The sequence below is a fragment of the Palaemon carinicauda genome, chromosome 9 (assembly GCF_036898095.1).
Source record: "Palaemon carinicauda isolate YSFRI2023 chromosome 9, ASM3689809v2, whole genome shotgun sequence".
Lineage (NCBI taxonomy): Eukaryota > Metazoa > Arthropoda > Malacostraca > Decapoda > Palaemonidae > Palaemon > Palaemon carinicauda.
In genome coordinates this window covers 23,780,805-23,803,274 of record NC_090733.1, presented here as the reverse complement: position 1 = coordinate 23,803,274, position 22,470 = coordinate 23,780,805, and the positions used below count along the sequence as shown (strand labels likewise).

The 22,470-nt window shown below is 37.5% G+C and overlaps 1 protein-coding gene across 1 annotated transcript; it reads left to right on the top strand.

The window, feature by feature from the left end:
• The first annotated feature begins 1,915 nt into the window (after positions 1 to 1,915).
• On the top strand, positions 1,916 to 4,448 carry LOC137646316 (golgin subfamily A member 6-like protein 22). Its single transcript, XM_068379424.1, has 3 exons — positions 1,916 to 3,044; positions 3,745 to 3,999; positions 4,240 to 4,448. Exons 1-3 carry the CDS (start codon positions 1,916 to 1,918, stop codon positions 4,446 to 4,448), a joined length of 1,593 nt encoding a protein of 530 aa, XP_068235525.1.
• The last annotated feature ends 18,022 nt before the right edge of the window (positions 4,449 to 22,470 follow it).

The window sequence follows — 22,470 nt, the reverse complement described above, 5'->3', positions numbered from 1 at the left end:
CTCTCTTCCTTTCGTTATTATTCCTGATCCTTCTACTTTCCCTCATATTCCTTCTCACCCTACTAACTCTCTTCCTTTCGCTACTATTCCTGATCCTTCTACTTTCCCTCATATTCCTTCTCATCCTACTAACTCTCTTCCTTTCGTTATTATTCCTGATCCTTCTACTTTCCCTCATATTCCTTCTCACCCTATTAACTCTCTTCCTTTCCTCAATATTCCTGATCCTTCTACTTTCCCTCATATTCCTTCTCACCCTACTAACTCTCTTCCTTTCGTTATTATTCCTGATCCTTCTACTTTCCCTCATATTCCTTCTCACCCTACTAACTCTCTTCCTTTCGTTACTATTCCTGATCCTTCTACTTTCCCTCATATTCCTTCTAATCCTACTAACTCTCTTCCTTTCGTTACTATTCCTGATCCTTCTACTTTCCCTCATATTCCTTCTCACCCTACTAACTCTCTTCCTTTCGTTACTATTCCCGATCCTTTTACTTTCCCTCATATTCCTTCTCACCCTATTAACTCTCTTCCTTTCCTTATTATTTCTGATCCTTCTCTTTTCCCTCATATTCCTTCTCACCCTACTAACTCTCTTCCTTTCCTTACTATTTCTGATTCTTCTCCTTTCCCTCATATTCCTTCTCACCCTACTAACTCTCTTCCTTTCCTTATTATTCCTGATCCTTCTACTTTCCATCATATTCCTTCTCACCCTACTAACTCTCTTCCTTTCCTTACTATTTCTGATTCTTCTCTTTTCCATCATATTCCTTCTCACCCTATTAACTCTCTTCCTTTCCTCAATATTCCTGATCCTTCTACTTTCCCTCATATTCCTTCTCACCCTACTAACTCTCTTCCTTTCGTTACTATTCCTGATCCTTCTATTTTCCCTCATATTCCTTCTCATCCTACTAACTCTCTTCCTTTCGTTATTATTCCTGATCCTTCTACTTTCCGTCATATTCCTTCTCACCCTACTAACTATCTTCCTTTCGTTACTATTCCTGATCCTTCTACTTTCCCTCATATTCCTTCTCATCCTACTAGCTCTCTTCCTTTCGTTATTATTCCTGATCCTTCTACTTTCCCTCATATTCCTTCTCACCCTACTAACTCTCTTCCTTTCTTTACTATTTCTGATTCTTCTCTTTTCCACCATATTCCTTCTCACCCTATTAACTCTCTTCCTTTCCTTAATATTCCTGATCCTTCAACTTCCCCTCATATTCCTTCTCACCCTATTAACTCTCTTCCTTTCCTTACAATTTCTGATTCTTCTCTTTTCCCTCATATTCCTTCTCACCCTACTAACTCTCTTCCTTTCCTTAATATTCCTGATCCTTCTACTTTCCATCATATTCCTTCTCACCCTACTAACTCTCTTCCTTTCCTTACTATTTCTGATTCTTCTCTTTTCCATCATATTCCTTCTCACCCTATTAACTCTCTTCCTTTCCTTAATATTCCTGATCCTTCTACTTTCCCTCATATTCCTTCTCACCCTACTAACTCTCTTCCTTTCCTTACAATTTCTGATTCTTCTCTTTTCCATCATATTCCTTCTCACCCTATTAACTCTCTTCCTTTCCTTAATATTCCTGATCCTTCTACTTTCCCTCATATTCCTTCTCACCCTACTAACTCTCTTCCTTTCCTTAATATTCCTGATCCTTCTACTTTCCATCATATTCCTTCTCGCCATAATAACTCTCTTCCTTTCCTTAATATTCATGATCCTTCTTCTCTTAACCTTTGTCTTTTGACGACAGAATTTCTTCCTGACCCTTCCCTGGGTCACACGGAATTTAATATTCAATCCCCCTGTGATTTTCAAAGGATGAAGGATCAGAGGGGAAAGATGGAGGAAAATACTCAAATATATTATAATAAACCCTTCCATAAACCAATGAGGGCTTATATGGATGAACTCCACCCTGATGAACAAATGCAGACTGTTGAGTTACGAGGAAGGTTTCGACCAAAGGACATACTGGAAATGAAAACTACAAGTGAAACAATTATTGAACGAAGATTGAGGAGGAGAGAACCCTATACTCGTCCGAGGAACCCGTATAGATTGCCAAGGCCTAGGACACTCACTCCCCGATTTATTTTAGACTATTGGGCGAACATTTCCTCTCTGAAAGATATTCCCAAGGTTGATATTTATGCGCCTCGGGAAGTTCCGACTTGGTTAAAAGAGAAGAGGAGAAGGTTCAATGAGCAAGTGAATCAAACTCCACCCTTCCAAGAACCAAAGAGAGATCATATAGATAAACACCACCGTGATGAACAAATGCAGACTGTCGAGGTACGAGGAAGGTTTCGACCAAAGGACATACTGGAAAGGAAAACTAAAAGTGAAACAATTATTGAACGAAGATTGAGGAGGAGAGAACCCTATACTCGTCCGAGGAACCCGTATAGATTGCCAAGGCCTAGGACACTCACTCCCCGACTTATTTTAGACTATTGGGCGAACATTTCCCCTCTGAAAGATATTCCCAAGGTTGATATTTATGCACCTCGGGAAGTTCCGACTTGGTTAAAAGAGAAGAGGAGAAGGTTCAACGAGCAAGTGAATCAAACTCCACCCTTCCAAGAACCAAAGAGAGATCATATAGATAAACACCACCGTGATGAACAAATGCAGACTGTCGAGGTACGAGGAAGGTTTCGACCAAAGGACATACTGGAAAGGAAAACTAAAAGTGAAACAATTATTGAACGAAGATTGAGGAGGAGAGAACCCTATACTCGTCCGAGGAACCCGTATAGATTGCCAAGGCCTAGGACACTCACTCCTCGTTTTATTTTAGACCATTGGGCGAACATTTCACCTCTGAAAGATATTCCCAAAGTTGATATTTATGCACCTCGGGAAGTTCCGACTTGGTTAAAAGAGAAGAGGAGAAGGTTGTGGGAGCAAGTGAATCAAATTCCACCCTTCCAAGAACCAAAGAGTGATCACATGGATAAACACCACCCTGATACTCAAAAACCAAAAGAGGGGCATAAACAACCCCAAATATCTGGTAGGTATAAACAACCCCAAATATCTGGTAGGTATAAACAACCCCAAATATCTGGTAGGTATAAACAACCCCAAATATCTAGTAGGTATAAACAACCCCAAATATCTGGTAGGTATAAACAACCCCAAATATCTGGTAGGTATAAACAACCCCAAATATCTGGTAGGTATAAACAACCCCAAATATCTGGTAGGTATAAACAGCCCCAAAAACTACATAGGTTTAAAACGCCTCAAAAGGAAGAGCCAGTGGGTAAACACAAAAAAGAAGAGCCAGTGGGTAAACACAGAAAAGAAGAGCCAGTGGGTAAACACAAAAAAGAAGAGCCAGAGGGTAAACACAAAAAAGAAGAGCCAGTGGGTAAACACAAAAAAAGAAGAGCCAGTGGGTAAACGCAAAAAAGAAGAGCCAGTGGGTAAATACAAAAAAGAAGAGCCAGTGGCTAAACGCGAAAAAGAAGAGCCAGTGGGTAAACGCAAAAAAGAAGAGCCAGTGGGTAAACACAAAAAAGAAGAGCCAGTGGGTAAACACAAAAAAGAAGAGCCAGAGGGTAAACACAAAAAAGAAGAGCCAGTGGGTAAACACAAAAAAGAAGAGCCAGTGGGTAAACACAAAAAAGAAGAGCCAGTGGGTAAATACAAAAAAGAAGAGCCAGTGGGTAAACACAAAAAAGAAGAGCCAGTGGGTAAACGCAAAAAAGAAGAGCCAGAGGGTAAACATAAAAAAGAAGAGCCAGTGGGTAAACACAAAAAAGAAGAGCCAGTGGGTAAATACAAAAAAGGAGAGCCAGTGGCTAAACACAAAAAAGAAGAGCCAGTGGGTAAACGCAAAAACGAAGAGCCAGTGGCTAAACGCAAAAAAGAAGAGCCATTGGGTAAACACCAAAAAGAACAGCCAGTGGGTAAACGCAAAAAAGAAGAGCCAGTGGGTAAACGCAAAAAAGAAGAGCCAGTGGGTAAACACAAAAAAGAAGAGCCAGTGGGTAAATACAAAAAAGAAGAGCCAGTGGGTAAACACAAAAAAGAAGAGCCAGAGGGTAAACACAAAAAAGAAGAGCCAGTGGGTAAACACAAAAAAGAAGAGCCAGTGGGTAAACAGAAAAAAAAGCCTCCTCCTAAAGGTAAACAGAAAATACCCAGAGTGCCAAAGATAAGGCCAAAAAAGGGGAAAGGTAAGAATGTAAATGCCAAAACAGGAAAAGGAAAAAAATCAAGAAAAGATAATAAAAAAGATAAGCGAGACAAAGGTGAGCAAGATAAAAAAGCTCAGAAGGAGGAGAAAAAAGTTCAGAAACGTGACAAAAAGGAAGATAAAAAAGAGGGAAAACGTGACAAAAAGGAAGAGAAAAAAGAGGGAAAACGTGGCAAACAGGAAGAGAAAAAAGAGGGAAAACGTGACAAATAGGAACGAAAACGTGACGACAAGGATGCAAAAAAGGAAGAAAAGGAGTTAAGAAAGAAATCCAAAGAAGAGAGAAAATCTAGGGAGAAAAAGAGTAAGAAAGATAGAGAGAAAAAGAGCAAGAAAAGTAGAGAGAAAAAGAGCAAGAAAAGTAGAGATAAAAATGGAGATGGCAAAAGTGGGGTATTTTTTGACAAGTGCAAATGTCGTGGTAGTGGATCAAATAGTGGATTTTGTAAGAAAGTTGCTGCAGTGTGTGGATGTCAAGCGCTCTGTGGAAGTGGATCTGACGGCTGTAAGTGGTGTGGAAGTGATGGTTTTAAGTGCGGTGGATCTGACGGCTGTAAGTGGTGTGGAAGTGATGGTTTTAAGTGCGGTGGATCTGATGGCTGTAAGTGGTGTGGAAGTGATGGTTTTAAGTGCGGTGGATCTGACGGCTGTAAGTGGTGTGGAAGTGATGGTTTTAAGTGCGGTGGATCTGACGGCTGTAAGTGGTGTGGAAGTGATGGTTGTAAGTGCGGGGGATCTGACGGTTGTAAGTGCTGGGGATCTGACGGTTGTAAGTGCGGTGGATCTGACGGCTGTAAGTGGTGTGGAAGTGATGGCTTAAAGTGCTGGGGATCTGACAGTTGTAAGTGCTGCGGAAGTAATGGTTGTGGAGATATGTGTGGAGATGGTTGTGGAGATATGTGTGGAGATGGCTGTGGAGATATGTGTGGAGATGGTTGTGGAGATATGTGTGGAGATGGCTGTGGAGATGGTTGTGGAGATATGTGTGGAGATGGCTGTGGAGATGGTTGTGGAGATATGTGTGGAGATGGCTGTGGAGATATGTGTGGAGATGGTTGTGGAGATATGTGTGGAAATGGTTGTGGAGATATGTGTGGAGATGGCTGGGGAGATATGTGTGGAGATGGTTGTGGAGATATGTGTGGAGATGGTTGTGGAGATATGTGTGGAGATGGCTGTGGAGATATGTGTGGAGATGGTTGTGGAGATATGTATGGAGATGGCTGTGGAGATATGTGTGGAGATATGTGTGGAGATGGTTGTGGAGATATGTGTGGAGATTGTGGTATGCAAGATATGTGTGGAGATTGTGACATAGGAGATATGTGTGGAGATTGCGACATAGGAGATATGTGTGGAGATTGTGACATAGGAGATATGTGTGGAGATTGTGATTTAGATGACTGTTGTGGAGATTGTAGTTGTAGTTGTGATTGTTCTTGTGATATGTGTAGTGACCTTTGTTTCTGTTGTTAAGCAGTTAATTAGAACAAGGGAATATAAAGAATATAAAAAACTAAAATAAACAAAGAAATCTAAAAAAGCGCAAAAATAAAAAAAAAGATGCTATAAAACGGAAAAAAACTAAAAAAAAGGAAAAAAAAAACTAAAAAAAAATTAAATAAAATAAATGAAAAAAAAAATAACATAATGTTCAGAAGGCTCAAAGTGGAGAACCAAGTGCATGTATACAAAAGGTCCAATAACTATTTAAATTCTTCCAGATCTACGAATTGGTAACATCTGTTCCTTGATAAAGATTCACCTGTACTGGATCTTTGTCATGTGAATGAAAGGTCCAATAACTGGATACATTATTCCAGATCTAGAATTTGGTATCTTCTGTTCCTTGATAAAGATTCACTTGTACTGGATATTTATCATGTGAATGAAAGGTCCAATAACTGGATACATTATTCCAGATCTAGAATTTGGTATCTTCTGTTCCTTGATAAAGATTCACTTGTACTGGATATTTATCATGTGAATGAAAGGTCCAATGACTGGATACATTATTCCAGATCTAGAATTTGGTGTCTTCTGTTCCTTGATAAAGATTCACCTGTACTGGATCTTTGTCATGTGAATGAAAGGTCCAATAACTGGATACATTATTCCAGATCTAGAATTTGGTATCTTCTGTTCCTTGATAAAGATTCACTTGTACTGGATATTTATCATGTGAATGAAAGGTCCAATTACTACATACATTCTTCCAGATCTAGGATTTGGTATCTTCTGTTCCTTGATGAAGATTCACTTGTACTGGATCTTTGTCATGTGAATGAAAGGTCCAATTACTACATACATTCTTCCAGATCTAGGATTTGGTATCTTCTGTTCCTTGATGAAGATTCACTTGTACTGGATCTTTGTCATGTGAATGAAAGGTCCAATAACTAGATACATTCTTCCAGATCTAGGATTTGGTATCTTCTGTTCCTTGATGAAGATTCACTTGTACTGGATCTTTGTCATGTGAATGAAAGGTCCAATAACTAGATACATTCTTCCAGATCTAGGATTTGGTATCTTCTGTTCCTTGATGAAGATTCACTTGTACTGGATCTTTGTCATGTGAATGAAAGGTCCAATAACTAGATACATTCTTCCAGATCTAGGATTTGGTATCTTCTGTTCCTTGATGAAGATTCACTTGTACTGGATCTTTGTCATGTGAATGAAAGGTCCAATAACTGGATACATTCTTCCAGATCTAGGATTTGGTGTCTTCTGTTCCTTGATAAAGATTCACTTGTACTGGATCTTTGTCATGTGAACGAAAGGTCCAATAACTGGATACATTCTTCCAGATCTAGGATTTGGTGTCTTCTGTTCCTTGATAAAGATTCACCTGTACTGGATCTTTGTCATGTGAACGAAAGGTCCAATAACTGGATACATTATTCCAGATCTAGGATTTGGTGTCTTCTGTTCCTTGATAAAGATTCACCTGTACTGGATCTTTGTCATGTGAACGAAAGGTCCAATAACTGGATACATTATTCCAGATCTAGGATTTGGTGTCTTCTGTTCCTTGATAAAGATTCACCTGTACTGGATCTTTGTCATGTGAACGAAAGGTCCAATAACTGGATACATTATTCCAGATCTAGGATTTGGTGTCTTCTGTTCCTTGATAAAGATTCACCTGTACTGGATCTTTGTCATGTGAACGAAAGGTCCAATAACTGGATACATTATTCCAGATCTAGGATTTGGTGTCTTCTGTTCCTTGATAAAGATTCACCTGTACTGGATCTTTGTCATGTGAACGAAAGGTCCAATAACTGGATACATTATTCCAGATCTAGGATTTGGTGTCTTCTGTTCCTTGATAAAGATTCACCTGTACTGGATCTTTGTCAGAGATTCACCTGTTCTGGATATTTATCATGTGAATGAAAGGTCCAATAACTGGATACATTATTCCAGATCTAGGATTTGGTGTCTTCTGTTCCTTGATAAAGATTCACCTGTACTGGATCTTTGTCATGTGAATGAAAGTTCCAATAACTGGATATATTCTTTCAGATCTAGGAATTGGTGTCTTCTGTTCCTTGATAAAGATTCACCTGTTCTGGATATTTATCATGTGAATGAAAGGTCCAATAACTGGATTCATTATTCCAGATCTAGGATTTGGTGTCTTCTGTTCCTTGATAAAGATTCACCTGTACTGGATCTTTGTCATGTGAATGAAAGGTCCAATAACTGGATACATTATTCCAGATCTAGGATTTGGTGTCTTCTGTTCCTTGATAAAGATTCACCTGTACTGGATCTTTGTCATGTGAATGAAAGGTCCAATAACTGGATATATTCTTTCAGATCTAGGAATTGGTGTCTTCTGTTCCTTGATAAAGATTCACCTGTTCTGGATATTTATCATGTGAATGAAAGGTCCAATAACTGGATACATTATTCCAGATCTAGGATTTGGTGTCTTCTGTTCCTTGATAAAGATTCACCTGTACTGGATCTTTGTCATGTGAATGAAAGGTCCAATAACTGGATATATTCTTTCAGATCTAGGAATTGGTGTCTTCTGTTCCTTGATAAAGATTCACCTGTACTGGATCTTTGTCATGTGAATGAAAGGTCCAATAACTGGATACATTATTCCAGATCTAGGATTTGGTGTCTTTTGTTCTTTGATAAAGATTCACCTGTACTGGATCTTTGTCATGTGAATGAAAGGTCCAATAACTGGATATATTCTTTCAGATCTAGGAATTGGTGTCTTCTGTTCCTTGATAAAGATTCACCTGTACTGGATCTTTGTCATGTGAATGAAAGGTCCAATAACTGGATACATTATTCCAGATCTAGGATTTGGTGTCTTCTGTTCCTTGATAAAGATTCACCTGTACTGGATCTTTGTCATGTGAATGAAAGGTCCAGTAACTGGATACATTATTCCAGATCTAGGAATTGGTGTCTTCTGTTCCTTGATAAAGATTCACCTGTACTGGATCTTTGTCATGTGAATGAAAGGTCCAATAACTGGATATATTCTTTCAGATCTAGGAATTGGTGTCTTCTGTTCCTTGATAAAGATTCACCTGTACTGGATCTTTGTCATGTGAATGAAAGGTCCAATAACTGGATACATTATTCCAGATCTAGGATTTGGTGTCTTCTGTTCCTTCATAAAGAATCACCTGTACTGGATCTTTGTCATGTGAATGAAAGGTCCAATGACTGGATACATTATTCCAGATCTAGAATTTGGTGTCTTCTGTTCCTTGATAAAGAATCACCTGTACTGGATCTTTGTCATGTGAATGAAAGGTCCAATAACTGGATACATTATTCCAGATCTAGGATTTGGTGTCTTCTGTTCCTTGATAAAGATTCACCTGTACTGGATCTTTGTCATGTGAATGAAAGGTCCAATAACTGGATACATTATTCCAGATCTAGGATTTGGTGTCTTCTGTTCCTTGATAAAGATTCACCTGTACTGGATCTTTGTCATGTGAATGAAAGGTCCAATAACTGGATACATTATTCCAGATCTAGGATTTGGTGTCTTCTGTTCCTTGATGAAGATTCACCTCTACTGGATCTTTGTCATGTGAATGAAAGGTCCAATAACTGGATACATTCTTCCAGATCTAGGATTTGGTGTCTTCTGTTCCTTGATGAAGATTCACCTGTACTGGATCTTTGTCATGTGAATGAAAGGTCCAATAACTAGATACATTCTTCCAGATCTAGGATTTGGTATCTTCTGTTCCTTGATGAAGATTCACTTGTACTGGATCTTTGTCATGTGAATGAAAGGTCCAATAACTAGATACATTCTTCCAGATCTAGGATTTGGTATCTTCTGTTCCTTGATGAAGATTCACTTGTACTGGATCTTTGTCATGTGAATGAAAGGTCCAATAACTAGATACATTCTTCCAGATCTAGGATTTGGTATCTTATGTTCCTTGATAAAGATTCACTTGTACTGGATCTTTGTCATGTGAACGAAAGGTCCAATAACTAGATACATTCTTCCAGATCTAGGATTTGGTGTCTTCTGCTCCTTGATAAAGATTCACCTGTACTGGATCTTTGTCATGTGAACGAAAGGTCCAATAACTGGATACATTATTCCAGATCTAGGATTTGGTGTCTTCTGTTCCTTGATAAAGATTCACCTGTACTGGATCTTTGTCATGTGAACGAAAGGTCCAATAACTGGATACATTATTCCAGATCTAGGATTTGGTGTCTTCTGTTCCTTGATAAAGATTCACCTGTACTGGATCTTTGTCATGTGAACGAAAGGTCCAATAACTGGATACATTATTCCAGATCTAGGATTTGGTGTCTTCTGTTCCTTGATAAAGATTCACCTGTACTGGATCTTTGTCATGTGAACGAAAGGTCCAATAACTGGATACATTATTCCAGATCTAGGATTTGGTGTCTTCTGTTCCTTGATAAAGATTCACCTGTACTGGATCTTTGTCAGAGATTCACCTGTTCTGGATATTTATCATGTGAATGAAAGGTCCAATAACTGGATACATTATTCCAGATCTAGGATTTGGTGTCTTCTGTTCCTTGATAAAGATTCACCTGTACTGGATCTTTGTCATGTGAATGAAAGGTCCAATAACTGGATATATTCTTTCAGATCTAGGAATTGGTGTCTTCTGTTCCTTGATAAAGATTCACCTGTTCTGGATATTTATCATGTGAATGAAAGGTCCAATAACTGGATTCATTATTCCAGATCTAGGATTTGGTGTCTTCTGTTCCTTGATAAAGATTCACCTGTAATGGATCTTTGTCATGTGAATGAAAGGTCCAATAACTGGATACATTATTCCAGATCTAGGATTTGGTGTCTTCTGTTCCTTGATAAAGATTCACCTGTACTGGATCTTTGTCATGTGAATGAAAGGTCCAATAACTGGATATATTCTTTCAGATCTAGGAATTGGTGTCTTCTTTTCCTTGATAAAGATTCACCTGTTCTGGATATTTATCATGTGAATGAAAGGTCCAATAACTGGATACATTATTCCAGATCTAGGATTTGGTGTCTTCTGTTCCTTGATAAAGATTCACCTGTACTGGATCTTTGTCATGTGAATGAATGGTCCAATAACTGGATACATTATTCCAGATCTAGGATTTGGTGTCTTCTGTTCCTTGATAAAGATTCACCTGTACTGGATCTTTGTCATGTGAATGAAAGGTCCAATAACTGGATACATTATTCCAGATCTAGGATTTGGTGTCTTTTGTTCCTTGATAAAGATTCACCTGTACTGGATCTTTGTCATGTGAATGAAAGGTCCAATAACTGGATATATTCTTTCAGATCTAGGAATTGGTGTCTTCTGTTCCTTGATAAAGATTCACCTGTACTGGATCTTTGTCATGTGAATGAAAGGTCCAATAACTGGATACATTATTCTAGATCTAGGATTTGGTGTCTTCTGTTCCTTGATAAAGATTCACCTGTACTGGATCTTGGTCATGTGAATGAAAGGTCCAGTAACTGGGTACATTATTCAAGATCTAGGAATTGGTGTCTTCTGTTCCTTGATAAAGATTCACCTGTACTGGATCTTTGTCATGTGAATGAAAGGTCCAATAACTGGATATATTCTTTCAGATCTAGGAATTGGTGTCTTCTGTTCCTTGATAAAGATTCACCTGTACTGGATCTTTGTCATGTGAATGAAAGGTCCAATAACTGGATACATTATTCCAGATCTAGGATTTGGTGTCTTCTGTTCCTTGATAAAGAATCACCTGTACTGGATCTTTGTCATGTGAATGAAAGGTCCAATGACTGGATACATTATTCCAGATCTAGAATTTGGTGTCTTCTGTTCCTTGATAAAGAATCACCTGTACTGGATCTTTGTCATGTGAATGAAAGGTCCAATGACTGGATACATTATTCCAGATCTAGGATTTGGTGTCTTCTGTTCCTTGATAAAGATTCACCTGTACTGGATCTTTGTCATGTGAATGAAAGGTCCAATAACTGGATACATTATTCCAGATCTAGGATTTGGTGTCTTCTGTTCCTTGATAAAGATTCACCTGTACTGGATCTTTGTCATGTGAATGAAAGGTCCAATAACTGGATATATTCTTTCAGATCTAGGAATTGGTATCTTCTGTTCCTTGATAAAGATTCACCTGTACTGGATCTTTCTCATGTGAATGAAAGGTCCAATAAATAGATATATTTTTTCCAGATCTGGTATTTTGTGTCTTCTGTTCCTTGATAAAGATTCCGCTGTAATGGATATTTATCATGTGAATGAAAGGTCCAATAGCTGGATACATTATTCCAGATCTAGAATTTGGTGTCTTTTGTTCCTTGATAAAGATTCATCTGTACTGGATCTTTGTCGTGTGAATGAAAGGTTGCAAAGACCAAAGAAGCTAACGAGTTTGAGCAGGACTCGAACCCCAGTCTGGCATTCACTAGTCAGGGACGTTACCACATCGGCCACTACAACCCTAAACAAGATTAACTTTTGGGAACCTACTATTCATATGCAGTTTGTCAATGAGAATGTATCAGTCACAACCTACATTCAAAAGCAAAAGATATCTTATTTATTACTTAATACTGATACTTCAACGGCTATTTCAGAAAGGAGAGCACATTGCAGAGAAGTGAATTAATAAAACAAACATCCTAATATCCATTTTTGTATTTCTTTTTCCAAGAATAAAGATTCATCATGTCACTGAGCATAATGTCAGTGCCAGAAACAACGCGTAGGAGGGTGGGCTGTGGCATCCTAGCAGTACCAGCCAAACTCTGCTGAATCCCTCGTGAGGCTGGGAGGAGCGTAGTGAGGAAAGATCCCATTTTCTTACTTTGTTTGATGTCTGCTACCCTCCAAAATTGGTGGAAGTGCATTTGTAAATAGATAGAGAAGTCACTGAAAGAAACTACGAGAGAAATAATAAAACAGAAGTAAATTTCAGGACTTATTGCAATATTTTCACCAAAAATTGTCCAGTATCTTTTTGGAAATTTTCAGAAAGCTTGTTATAAGAGAAATCATAAATGAGGGTTTTCACAAATTTTGTGAACAAAATAAATTCGATACGGAATTTTTCAAAATCAACCTTTACTTCCTCAAAAGAAAAAACCTCAATTATTATTATTATTATTATTATTATTATTATTATTATTATTATTATTATTATTACTAGCCAAGCTACAACCCTAGTTGGAAAAGCAAGATGCTATAAGGCCAAGGGCTCCAATAGGGAAAAATATTGATGATAAAAACACTTGAATACTTGATCTAATGAGGATAAAATAGTTGCATCCCACATTTATATCAGGTGACATTCCCATAGTTTAATACGCTCAATACTTCAATGTACATTTACGACAGCAATAGCAGATAATAAATGATATAAATATTTAAGCCTTGTCCCATAATCTACTTCTCTTGAATTTCTATAGATCTCTTTTTTTATCTGACAAATATTGCTGTCATGCGCTCCAAAGAGCTTTTCTTTATTAATAAAGGAATTTGAAATAGAATCTTTTATGGGGTTTGAAATATGCAGGGACACAAGAGAGAGAGAGAGAGAGAGAGAGAGAGAGAGAGAGAGAGAGAGAGAGAGAGAGAGAGAGAGAGAGAGAGAGAGAGAGAGAGAGAGAGTGTTGTTTTGAAATATGCATGGACACAAAGCAGATAGGTAGAGAGAGAGATTGGTTTTGAAATATACAGGGACACAAGAGAGAGAGAGAGAGAGAGAGAAAAAATCTGCACCTATCATTGCCAGGACATAGATCAAAATTTGAAAATAACATAAAAATGGCGCCAAAGACGAAAAAGGATTTGAGATGTTGTTAATGTTAAATAAACTCTTGAGGAAGCAATGTGAGTCAAGGGATCTTTGGTCGAGGAAAAAAGTAAGACCATTTGGGGGGAAAAATGGCTCTGTATCATAAATATTCAAGTGAAAATCAAACAAGTAACTGTTAGGTTATTTTTCTACGAGAGAGAGAGAGAGAGAGAGAGAGAGAGAGAGAGAGAGAGAGAGAGAGAGAGAGAGATTGCCTCATACTTCGATAAATCCTTTAAACGGCTGCAGTGGCCTTAAGAACCGTCCCTGCCTGACGCTCGCCGGACTGGGGTTCGAGTCCAGCTTGAACTTCATAGTTTCTTGTAGTGTCTGCAACCTCACCATCCTTGTGAGCTAAGGATGGGGGGTTGGCGGCACCTATTGCCTGAGTCAGCAGCTATTGCCTGGCCCTCCTTGGTCCTAGCTGGAGAGGGACCTGCTTCTTATCATATGTACAACAATATATATGGTTGGTTTCCAGGAGAATGTCCCGTCCCTTGCTTCTGCCATCCATGAGTGGTTTTTGAACCTTTAAACATTCGAGACTATTATTTATTTATTTTTCTTTTTGTATTTTTTTTTCTTTAGTGGCCGAGTTACGACAGGAAACTATTGATGGCGTTCCAAAGCAATGGACGGGACGAGGTGTCTCGCCTTGCGAGAGGTCTTTACCTGGATTACAACAAAGGTTAATTATTCTAAATATTTCGCTCCTTCCCACATCGAGCAATTAAAGATGATGTTTATTTAGTCTTCATTAATGTTGGCATTAGAATAGTCTGGCACATTAGGCTGCAAGTATTACCTGTGTATTATATGCATTGTATTCTATATTCTCTATAAATGCCTAGAAAATGACAGAAATGACAGAAATATACAAATCTGTTCTATGTAAGGTTTAGTTAGAAGTCTCTAAAGATTAACAATAACAGAAATGCCCAAGGGGTTGAAAACGAACACAGAAACAAATTCGTAAAAAAATACGTCCTCAAGTTTAAGCTCCAGTAAATCTATTTAAATTTCTAAGACTTTTTTTCACAGAACAATGAAATCAATATTGCCAATTAATTGGAAAGAGAGAGAGAGAGAGAGAGAGAGAGAGAGAGAGAGAGAGAGAGAGAGAGAGAGAGAGAGAGAGAGAGATTTATTATAGGCCTCCCTTTCACGTGCCTTCATGACCGGGGCAAATCCATTATATAAGCAATGTCGATCCATAAATTTCAACTGGATGGAATTTTTATCCAACTGTTTGTGTTTGAATACAAGGGCCTAATGATCAACACGGTCAAAGGCAGCACTAAAATCAAGGCTAATCATACGAATTTCCTGGTCACAATCAAGGGATTTCTGTATAGCATTTGAAATTGTAAGAAGGGCATCACATCCTCCAAGGCCTTTACAAAAACCAAATTGCAAGCTTGGGAACGGATTATTACCTTTAGCACATATATTTAAACGTTATGCCAAAAGACGTTCCAAAACTTTAAATAATATGGAAGTTATGGAAATTGGACTGTAATCAGCCAGGCTAGATCTACCACAAACACATTTACCTAATTTGTGGAAAAAAAAAGAAAAAAAAACGGGTTCTTTAATAAAAGATTAAGAAAATATGCAATTAGGGTCTACATCTCCATAAGCATCCAGGTCCATCAACAGATCTTTAATTTCACGAGATCTATAAGCTAAACTAGTTAGTTCAGACTTAGGAAAACAGGAATGAGGAAGTTCAAGTTTTTCATAACTCTGTTTACTGTCAAACACATCAGCCAAAAGGGTTGCCTTTTCCTTAGGACAGTGAGTGACATAGCCATCTGGTTTAAGTAAAGGAGGAACTGTTGCATTTACACCAAAGTGGGCAGATCTAAGGGTAGTCCACCACTTATGTACCTGATTGTACCAGAAAGGGTTTCTTTTATTATATTCTTTTTCAGTTGAAGCATAAACTCTCTGACCAATAGAGAAGCCCCCTCCTCTTCCAAATAAGCACGTCTATAATCATTATTGAACCAGGGTCTTGTCTTTTCAATTGGGACTTTATCACACGAGGGAGGTTAAACCAATCAATATTGTTGCAGAGATAACCTCTTCTTGTTAAAATGTTGAAAATAACACGCAAATTAGGAAACATATATAAACTTATTTGCAGTATACACACATTACACCTACACACACACACACACACATATATATATATATATATATATATATATATATATATATATATATATATATATATATATATATAAATATATGTATATATATATATATATATATATATATATATATATATATATATATATATATTGTGGTGAAACACTGGAGAATTTACAACCACATATGATAACTTTCTTTAAACTGTAAACCCTCGTGCACCAGCTTTGCATGAGACCAAGTTACAGAACTGAGAAACAAACTTACTTAAGAGACATCTGCCGTTTACCTTTGATTCAAACTATATTTCCTGCACCAATTCTTTTGGGGGTGATGCCACACGTGTTCACAAAGACTCAATTAAAAGTTTGACATATATTTAATATTTAAAGTAAACAAACAAAAATCATCAGAGTTACGTTAAAGAGCGAACATTAACATTACCACAAATAAAAAAATTTACGTTACTTGATAAAAATTTAAACAAATATCAAACGGGGTTACAGAGTATTCTTATAAGAATATTGCTGCAATGATGCGATGGTTCACGAGGTGATGATGGTCGGATTCAGGAGAATATCTTCTAATTACTTGCCTTTTGGAGTCCGCTGGTAGAAGCCCGGCCGCGTCACATTTACAAATTTGCAAGGGTTATGGAACAAACATAAAGTGATTTAATTGTAACCCAACATACAAAATAAAATGGGGTTTCGTCCAGAAGGCAAGTTTAAATTACTGGCATGTCCCCTTACAATAGTCAAATAATATATATAATCTCCACAGGAAGAAGTTTGACAACAATGGGATGATACGTCATTTTATCTGATCTAGATGGATAAAATTTGCAAGAAAGTTAGCTTATTACTTTAAATATTATTATACTAATTCATACAAACTCATTGATATAGTTAATATAATAAAACTACTTCTGTGGAGTAAAATAATCACATTTAAACATATATTCATAGAAACTGGGAAATACATTAGAAAACAAATACTCATAAAACTAAGAATATTTTTATTCAAGGGGAATAAATGTCAATTTTTGACATTCTCCCCCAAGAAGAGTCATAATTGGAAATAATGCAACTGTACCCAAAATTCTAAATCAAAATATACACTTAGAGTACATTCATAGAAATTAAATCCTCTCTCTCTTGGTCACAGTGGATTGCTGCTGCACGCCGAGGTCTCGCATCATTCAGAGGCACACTATCTGGCTCCTGAGTTTCAACACTATCAAATTCCCTTTCAGGTACCTCCAGAAGTACGATCTTCGTGATTGATCTCATGTATAGTTTATTATTCACTTTCACTTCTACAGACCTAATCCCACCATCAGATGACGGAAACAGCTGGGGTATCTTACCCAAGGAGAGGAGGGATCTATAGCCTTTACCCAGATGATCTTCTAAGTCTACCATCACTATGTCCCCAACTTTCACATTTGCAGAGAGATTATTACTAGAGTTATTATGTCTCTCTCAAGGACACTAAATAGTCTCTTTTACAAGAGTTCTCAAATTTCCTTAGCACTGATGATAGTCTCAAATATTGTGCTCTAAGATCACTTGAACTCGTGAAATCTGGGTCATCATTTGCTAAATTGTTAAGAGGGGAAATACAAACATTTCTCCCATAAAGTAACATGGAGGGAGTCAAAGCCTCACAATCTCTATCAGAGGAGAGATAAGTCAGTGGTCGAGAATTTATCACAGCTTGAAACTCAACAAGTAGAGTTCTTAGCTCTTCAAAGAATACACGTTTGTGATACAAAGCCTTGGACAAACATCCCTTTATAACACCAACAAGACGTCCATAAAAGCCTCCAGACCAGGGGGCTCGCGGTGTAATGGACTTCCAATTAACACCATTTCCTTCAAGGTATGACCTTACCTCTGGTTCCTCCATAATTTCTTTCAGGAAATTATTAAATCCAACAAAATTCAGACCATTGTCAGATATAATCAGACTTGGCAGAGAATGATATGCTACAAAGCGTCGAAAAGCCATTAGGAAATCTGAAGCAGTCATGGAATGAGTCAATTCAAAATGAACTGCCCTGCTCGTAGTACAGGTAAATACACACACAAAGACCTTCTCCTCCAAACCAGTCTCATGATCAAAAATATTAATAGCACCAGTATAATCAACTCCTATTGATTGGAACGGTCTATCATATCTCACAACTTTTTCTTAGTTAACTTCTGACACAAAACACACTTTGACAGAATCGATTTGATTACTTGACGTGCTTTAGGTACCCAAAAGGTTTCTCTCAACAATACCAGTACAGGATTGACACCACAATGGTGATTATGTCTATGCAAATGTTCAACTATCAATACTGTTAAATAACTTCTGGAAGGCAATAACATTGGGCACTGAGTAGCATAAGACATGGAAGCGTTTTTCATGCGACCCTGAGACCTTATTAGGTCTTCCTCATCAACAAATAAGTTTAACTGATTACACAAATTCTTAATATCCATGGACACTCCATGTGAATTCTTATCACAGAGGTACATTCTGGTAGTAGAAAAATGTTGCTTCTGTTCAAGGAGGACAAGTGCCTTCATTTTGTTAACAACAAACTTAGAACCTTTACTGCACTTACTAATAAAGAGCAAAATTGACCTCATGATACGTTTAAGCTTACTTAAATTACTGTAACGTGGGATGTCAATTAATGGGGCTGGAGGTTGTATAAACTTAGGTTCTGAAAGAATTTCATTAACATGCACAGTTTATGTAGCTAAAGATTTGGGGTAATCACCAGTTAAAAGCCATTTTAAACCATTCCACCACAAGGAATTTTGCGATAAATCTTTACTATTACTACCTCTGGATAGAATATCAGCTGGATTATCCTTAGAGGGGGTATACCGTAGGGGAAACTTGAACTCATTAATTTCAGTGACTGGTTCGTACATAAGGAATTTTACTATTATTGTTCTTCACCCAACAAATGAAAACCATGGAGTCACTCCAGAGAGTGCAAGAACTCAATCTTAAATCTTCATTCTGCATTAATCTTCCAGCAAGTTTCGCACCCAAGGACAAGGCTGTCAATTCCAAATGCGGAATAGTCTGATTAGGGTTTTGTGCCACTTTACACTTACTGACCAGTAAATTGCTTACACTTCTCTTGGAATCAGTCACATATGCAGCAGCTCCATATGCCTTGTTAGAGGCATCACAAAATACATGTAAGTGGGAACATTCAGGATGTACAACAAACCTAGGAAACCTTAAACTTTCTACATTTCTAAAACACTTACAAATTTTTTCAAACCTTGAACATAATGATTCCGGCAAAGGGTCATCCCACCCGTTACTCCACAAACACTTCAGAAAATATTTACCTCTCACCTGTATTGGTGACAATAATCCTAGAGGATCAAACATCCGAGCTACTACTGATAAAACCTTTCGTTTTGTTAAAGGTCCTTTATGCTCACAATTTACTTCCTTTAGTGACATCTCATCTTGTGCTAGATACCACTCTAAACCCGAAACGTTTACTCTTTCTTTGCTAACGTCTATGGTTCTGTTGAACTCTGAATCATTACTGACCCATTCTTGTAGAGGCATATTAGCGTCTTTAAGAATCTCACTTATTACTGGATACTCATCCATCAAGACTGACACATCCTTGTAAGTTTTACTAAAATTATGTACGTAGAAATTCTTCATCAGAGATGATGCAAGAGGATTATCATGTAAAGATAAATGATGCAAGAGGGTTTTCTGCAAGAGAAAGGGCGAGCACGTAGCTCCAAAACAAACTATACAAAACCTGTAAGTTACAGTTGACTTCAAATCTGATGGATCAGTTATCCATAGAAATCTGCAATAATCACGACAATCAGGTGAAATGCTTATCCTTAAAAAGGCTTTACTGATATCTGAAATCACAGCTACTGGGTTTGTACGGAAACTCAACAGGGCATCGAAAAGTTTAGTAGTTAATGAGGGACCAGTTAATAAACAATCATTTAAGGAAAGTTCTCCTTTAGTCTTTGAAGAAGCATTAAAAACTATTCGAATGGGAGTAGTTTCGGAATCCTTCAATACAGCATGATGGGGTAAATAATGCCCGATAATAGGGGAACCTGCAGGAATTAATTCTATAAACCCAGACTGAACGTAATCTTTGATAATCTTATCATATTTAGCATACAAGGAGGGGTCAGATTCAAATCTATGTAACAAGGAATTTAATTGACCAATGGCTATTCTATAGTTAACAGGCGGTCTACTTTCGTCTTTAAATGGTAAGGACACTTCATATTTATTGTAAACCCTTTTAACTTTATCCTTAAAACACTTAACTGATTCTCTTTCTTCAGGACTAATTTCAGATTGACGAATACTAACACTTTCTAAATCCCATAATCTTCTAACTTCACAAGAATGAATAGGAATTTCCTCTACTTCTATTCTGGAACAACATACATTTGATGTAGTAATCTCATTAGATTCTACATCGTCATAAGACCAACTATAGTCCATTTCGTTTATCGAGGCATATTTGCACCGACTCGCAGCTGTGCCCTTTTAGCCGGGAAAAGTTTCCTGATCGCTGATTGGTTGGACAAGATAATTCTAACCAATCAGCGATCAGGAAACTTTTCCGAGCTAAAAGGGCACCCCTGCGAGTCGGTGCAAATATGCCTCGATAAAAGAAAGGGACTATAGGAAGGGGTCCAAAAATTAGTGCACCACCAGAACTATTCAATATCTGTATTCCAGAGCAAATTTGACTGTTCTGAATGAATTTTCCATAATAATCAGCCCCAATGACTAATTCTATACCATTTACTTTATCTGAATTTAAATCATTATCTGCTAATTTTATGCCTTTACTCGTCAAGAACGCAGCTGACTTACATAATCCTGGAGAATAAATTCTGGAATTAACTCTATTGAATGCAATGGCATTAATGACAGTACGAATTTTACCTAGTCTCACCACAACTCTTACTATATCACAATCAACTTCCATGGCATCACTGCCAAATGGTTTTACCTTTAAGGCTACTGTTGCTATTAGCTTAAGGGCTAATTCCGTTGAAATAAACGTTCTTTGCACACCAGAATCAAAGAGTGCTCTCTCAAAGGAATGATGTCCATTGCCTGACACAATTACATTAGCAGTAGGAAGAGCAGTTGAAACAAAAATCTTATTATTCTGAGAATGATCAATTCCCAAAGAAGCAGTCATAACTACTGGGGAATCACCTTTACCAACAACACCTTTGGGATCCTTATGAGAATTCCCATTAACATTTGATTGACTAACAGCACCTTTGGGATCCTTATTAGGACACCCAAAGTTAACATTTGTTTTACTAACATTAGTACTATTTACACTCAACTTTGGTGAAGCAGGATTTACAGGGTATTCTGTTTTCTTACAAACCATCGGGTAATGAGGACCATCACATATATTACATTTAGGCTTATTCCTACATTCAGAGAATAAATGACCTCCTTTGAGGCAAGCAAAACACAATCTTAAACATTCAACTCTGTCCCTTCTACTATCAACTGTTTTGAAAGTCTTACAATCGCGAGAAGCATGGTTCAATGAGCAAAACACACAATTATTGTAAGGACTACTATTACTAGGTTTACTGTTACTTGGTTGTGCTCTCTGCACATTAGGCACATTTGAGGGAATTACTTTAGAATAGTTGCCCTGATCCCGTTTTCTTTTATTAGAATTCTCACCTTCGTGACAAAATTCCATCAATTCACAAACATATTTCCAACCTGAGGAAATTTGCTTTAAATCAAGAGACATACTATTATGTTTATCAGCTATAGCCTTACGCGTTGCAGGTAATAATTTCTCGCATATTATACTAGAGAAAATGGGGTTCAGGGCTTCTACATCTAAATTCAATGTTTTCATCTGTAAAATAATTTTTCCATAAACCAATTTAAAAGTGTTCAAATCCTCTATTGAATGACTGGGAGGGACTACATGTGTTAATTTGGACATGAGTCTACGTTTCAAGTTTTCCTTATTATCATACTTCTCCTTAAGAGTCTGAATAGCTACTGAATAATTGGCATTAGTGACAGGCAAACCTTCTATGGCTTTGAGGGCGTTGTCCCTTAAACTAGCTCTGAGTATAGAAAACTTAATTACATTGGAAATATCCCTACGATCGTGAACCAAACTGTTGAATATATCCCAAAATGCAAGCCATTGTTCTTCCCCACCGCTAAATTCAGGTATCTTAATTTCTGGGAGATTAGGGGGAAGGAGAGGATTAACGGGAGCCGAAGGAAGAGGCATAACGGGCCATTGATTTCTATCTCTAGCGTCAATTTCGCTCATAGTTTGCTGAGTAGTAGCAATAGCTTTCCTTACACATCTAGTTATTGCTCTATAACTTCTACATAACTTTTAATATTAACTATCCTGTGAAATAATCGTCACATTCTGTGACCATAAATCTTCAAAACGTCTTAGTCCCTCAGTAAGACAACGTTCATACATTACAAGAGTCGATTTTGGTGTATCGGTATCACCAATGCAGCTACCTGACTCGTCGAGCAAATCTTGTAAGGAAATAATTTCCCCTTCAATAACTACCATAATCTTGGACTCCATTATCTCGTTAATGAATCAATAACAAACTTGAACAATTATCAGAAAATATATGGCAAATTATCTAACCCTGATTCAAATATAACATGCACTAAATGCTAGACAATTTGA

Bases quoted from the DNA above. Each gene is read 5' to 3' on its own strand.
- LOC137646316 (XM_068379424.1), top strand. From the start codon at position 1,916: ATGAGGGCTTATATGGATGAACTCCACCCTGATGAACAAATGCAGACT. The intron at 3,045-3,744 runs GTAGGTATAAAC...AACGCAAAAAAG, and splicing joins TAAACAACCCCAAATATCTG to AAGAGCCAGAGGGTAAACAT. The intron at 4,000-4,239 runs GTAAACACAAAA...ATGCCAAAACAG, and splicing joins CAAAAAAGAAGAGCCAGTGG to GAAAAGGAAAAAAATCAAGA.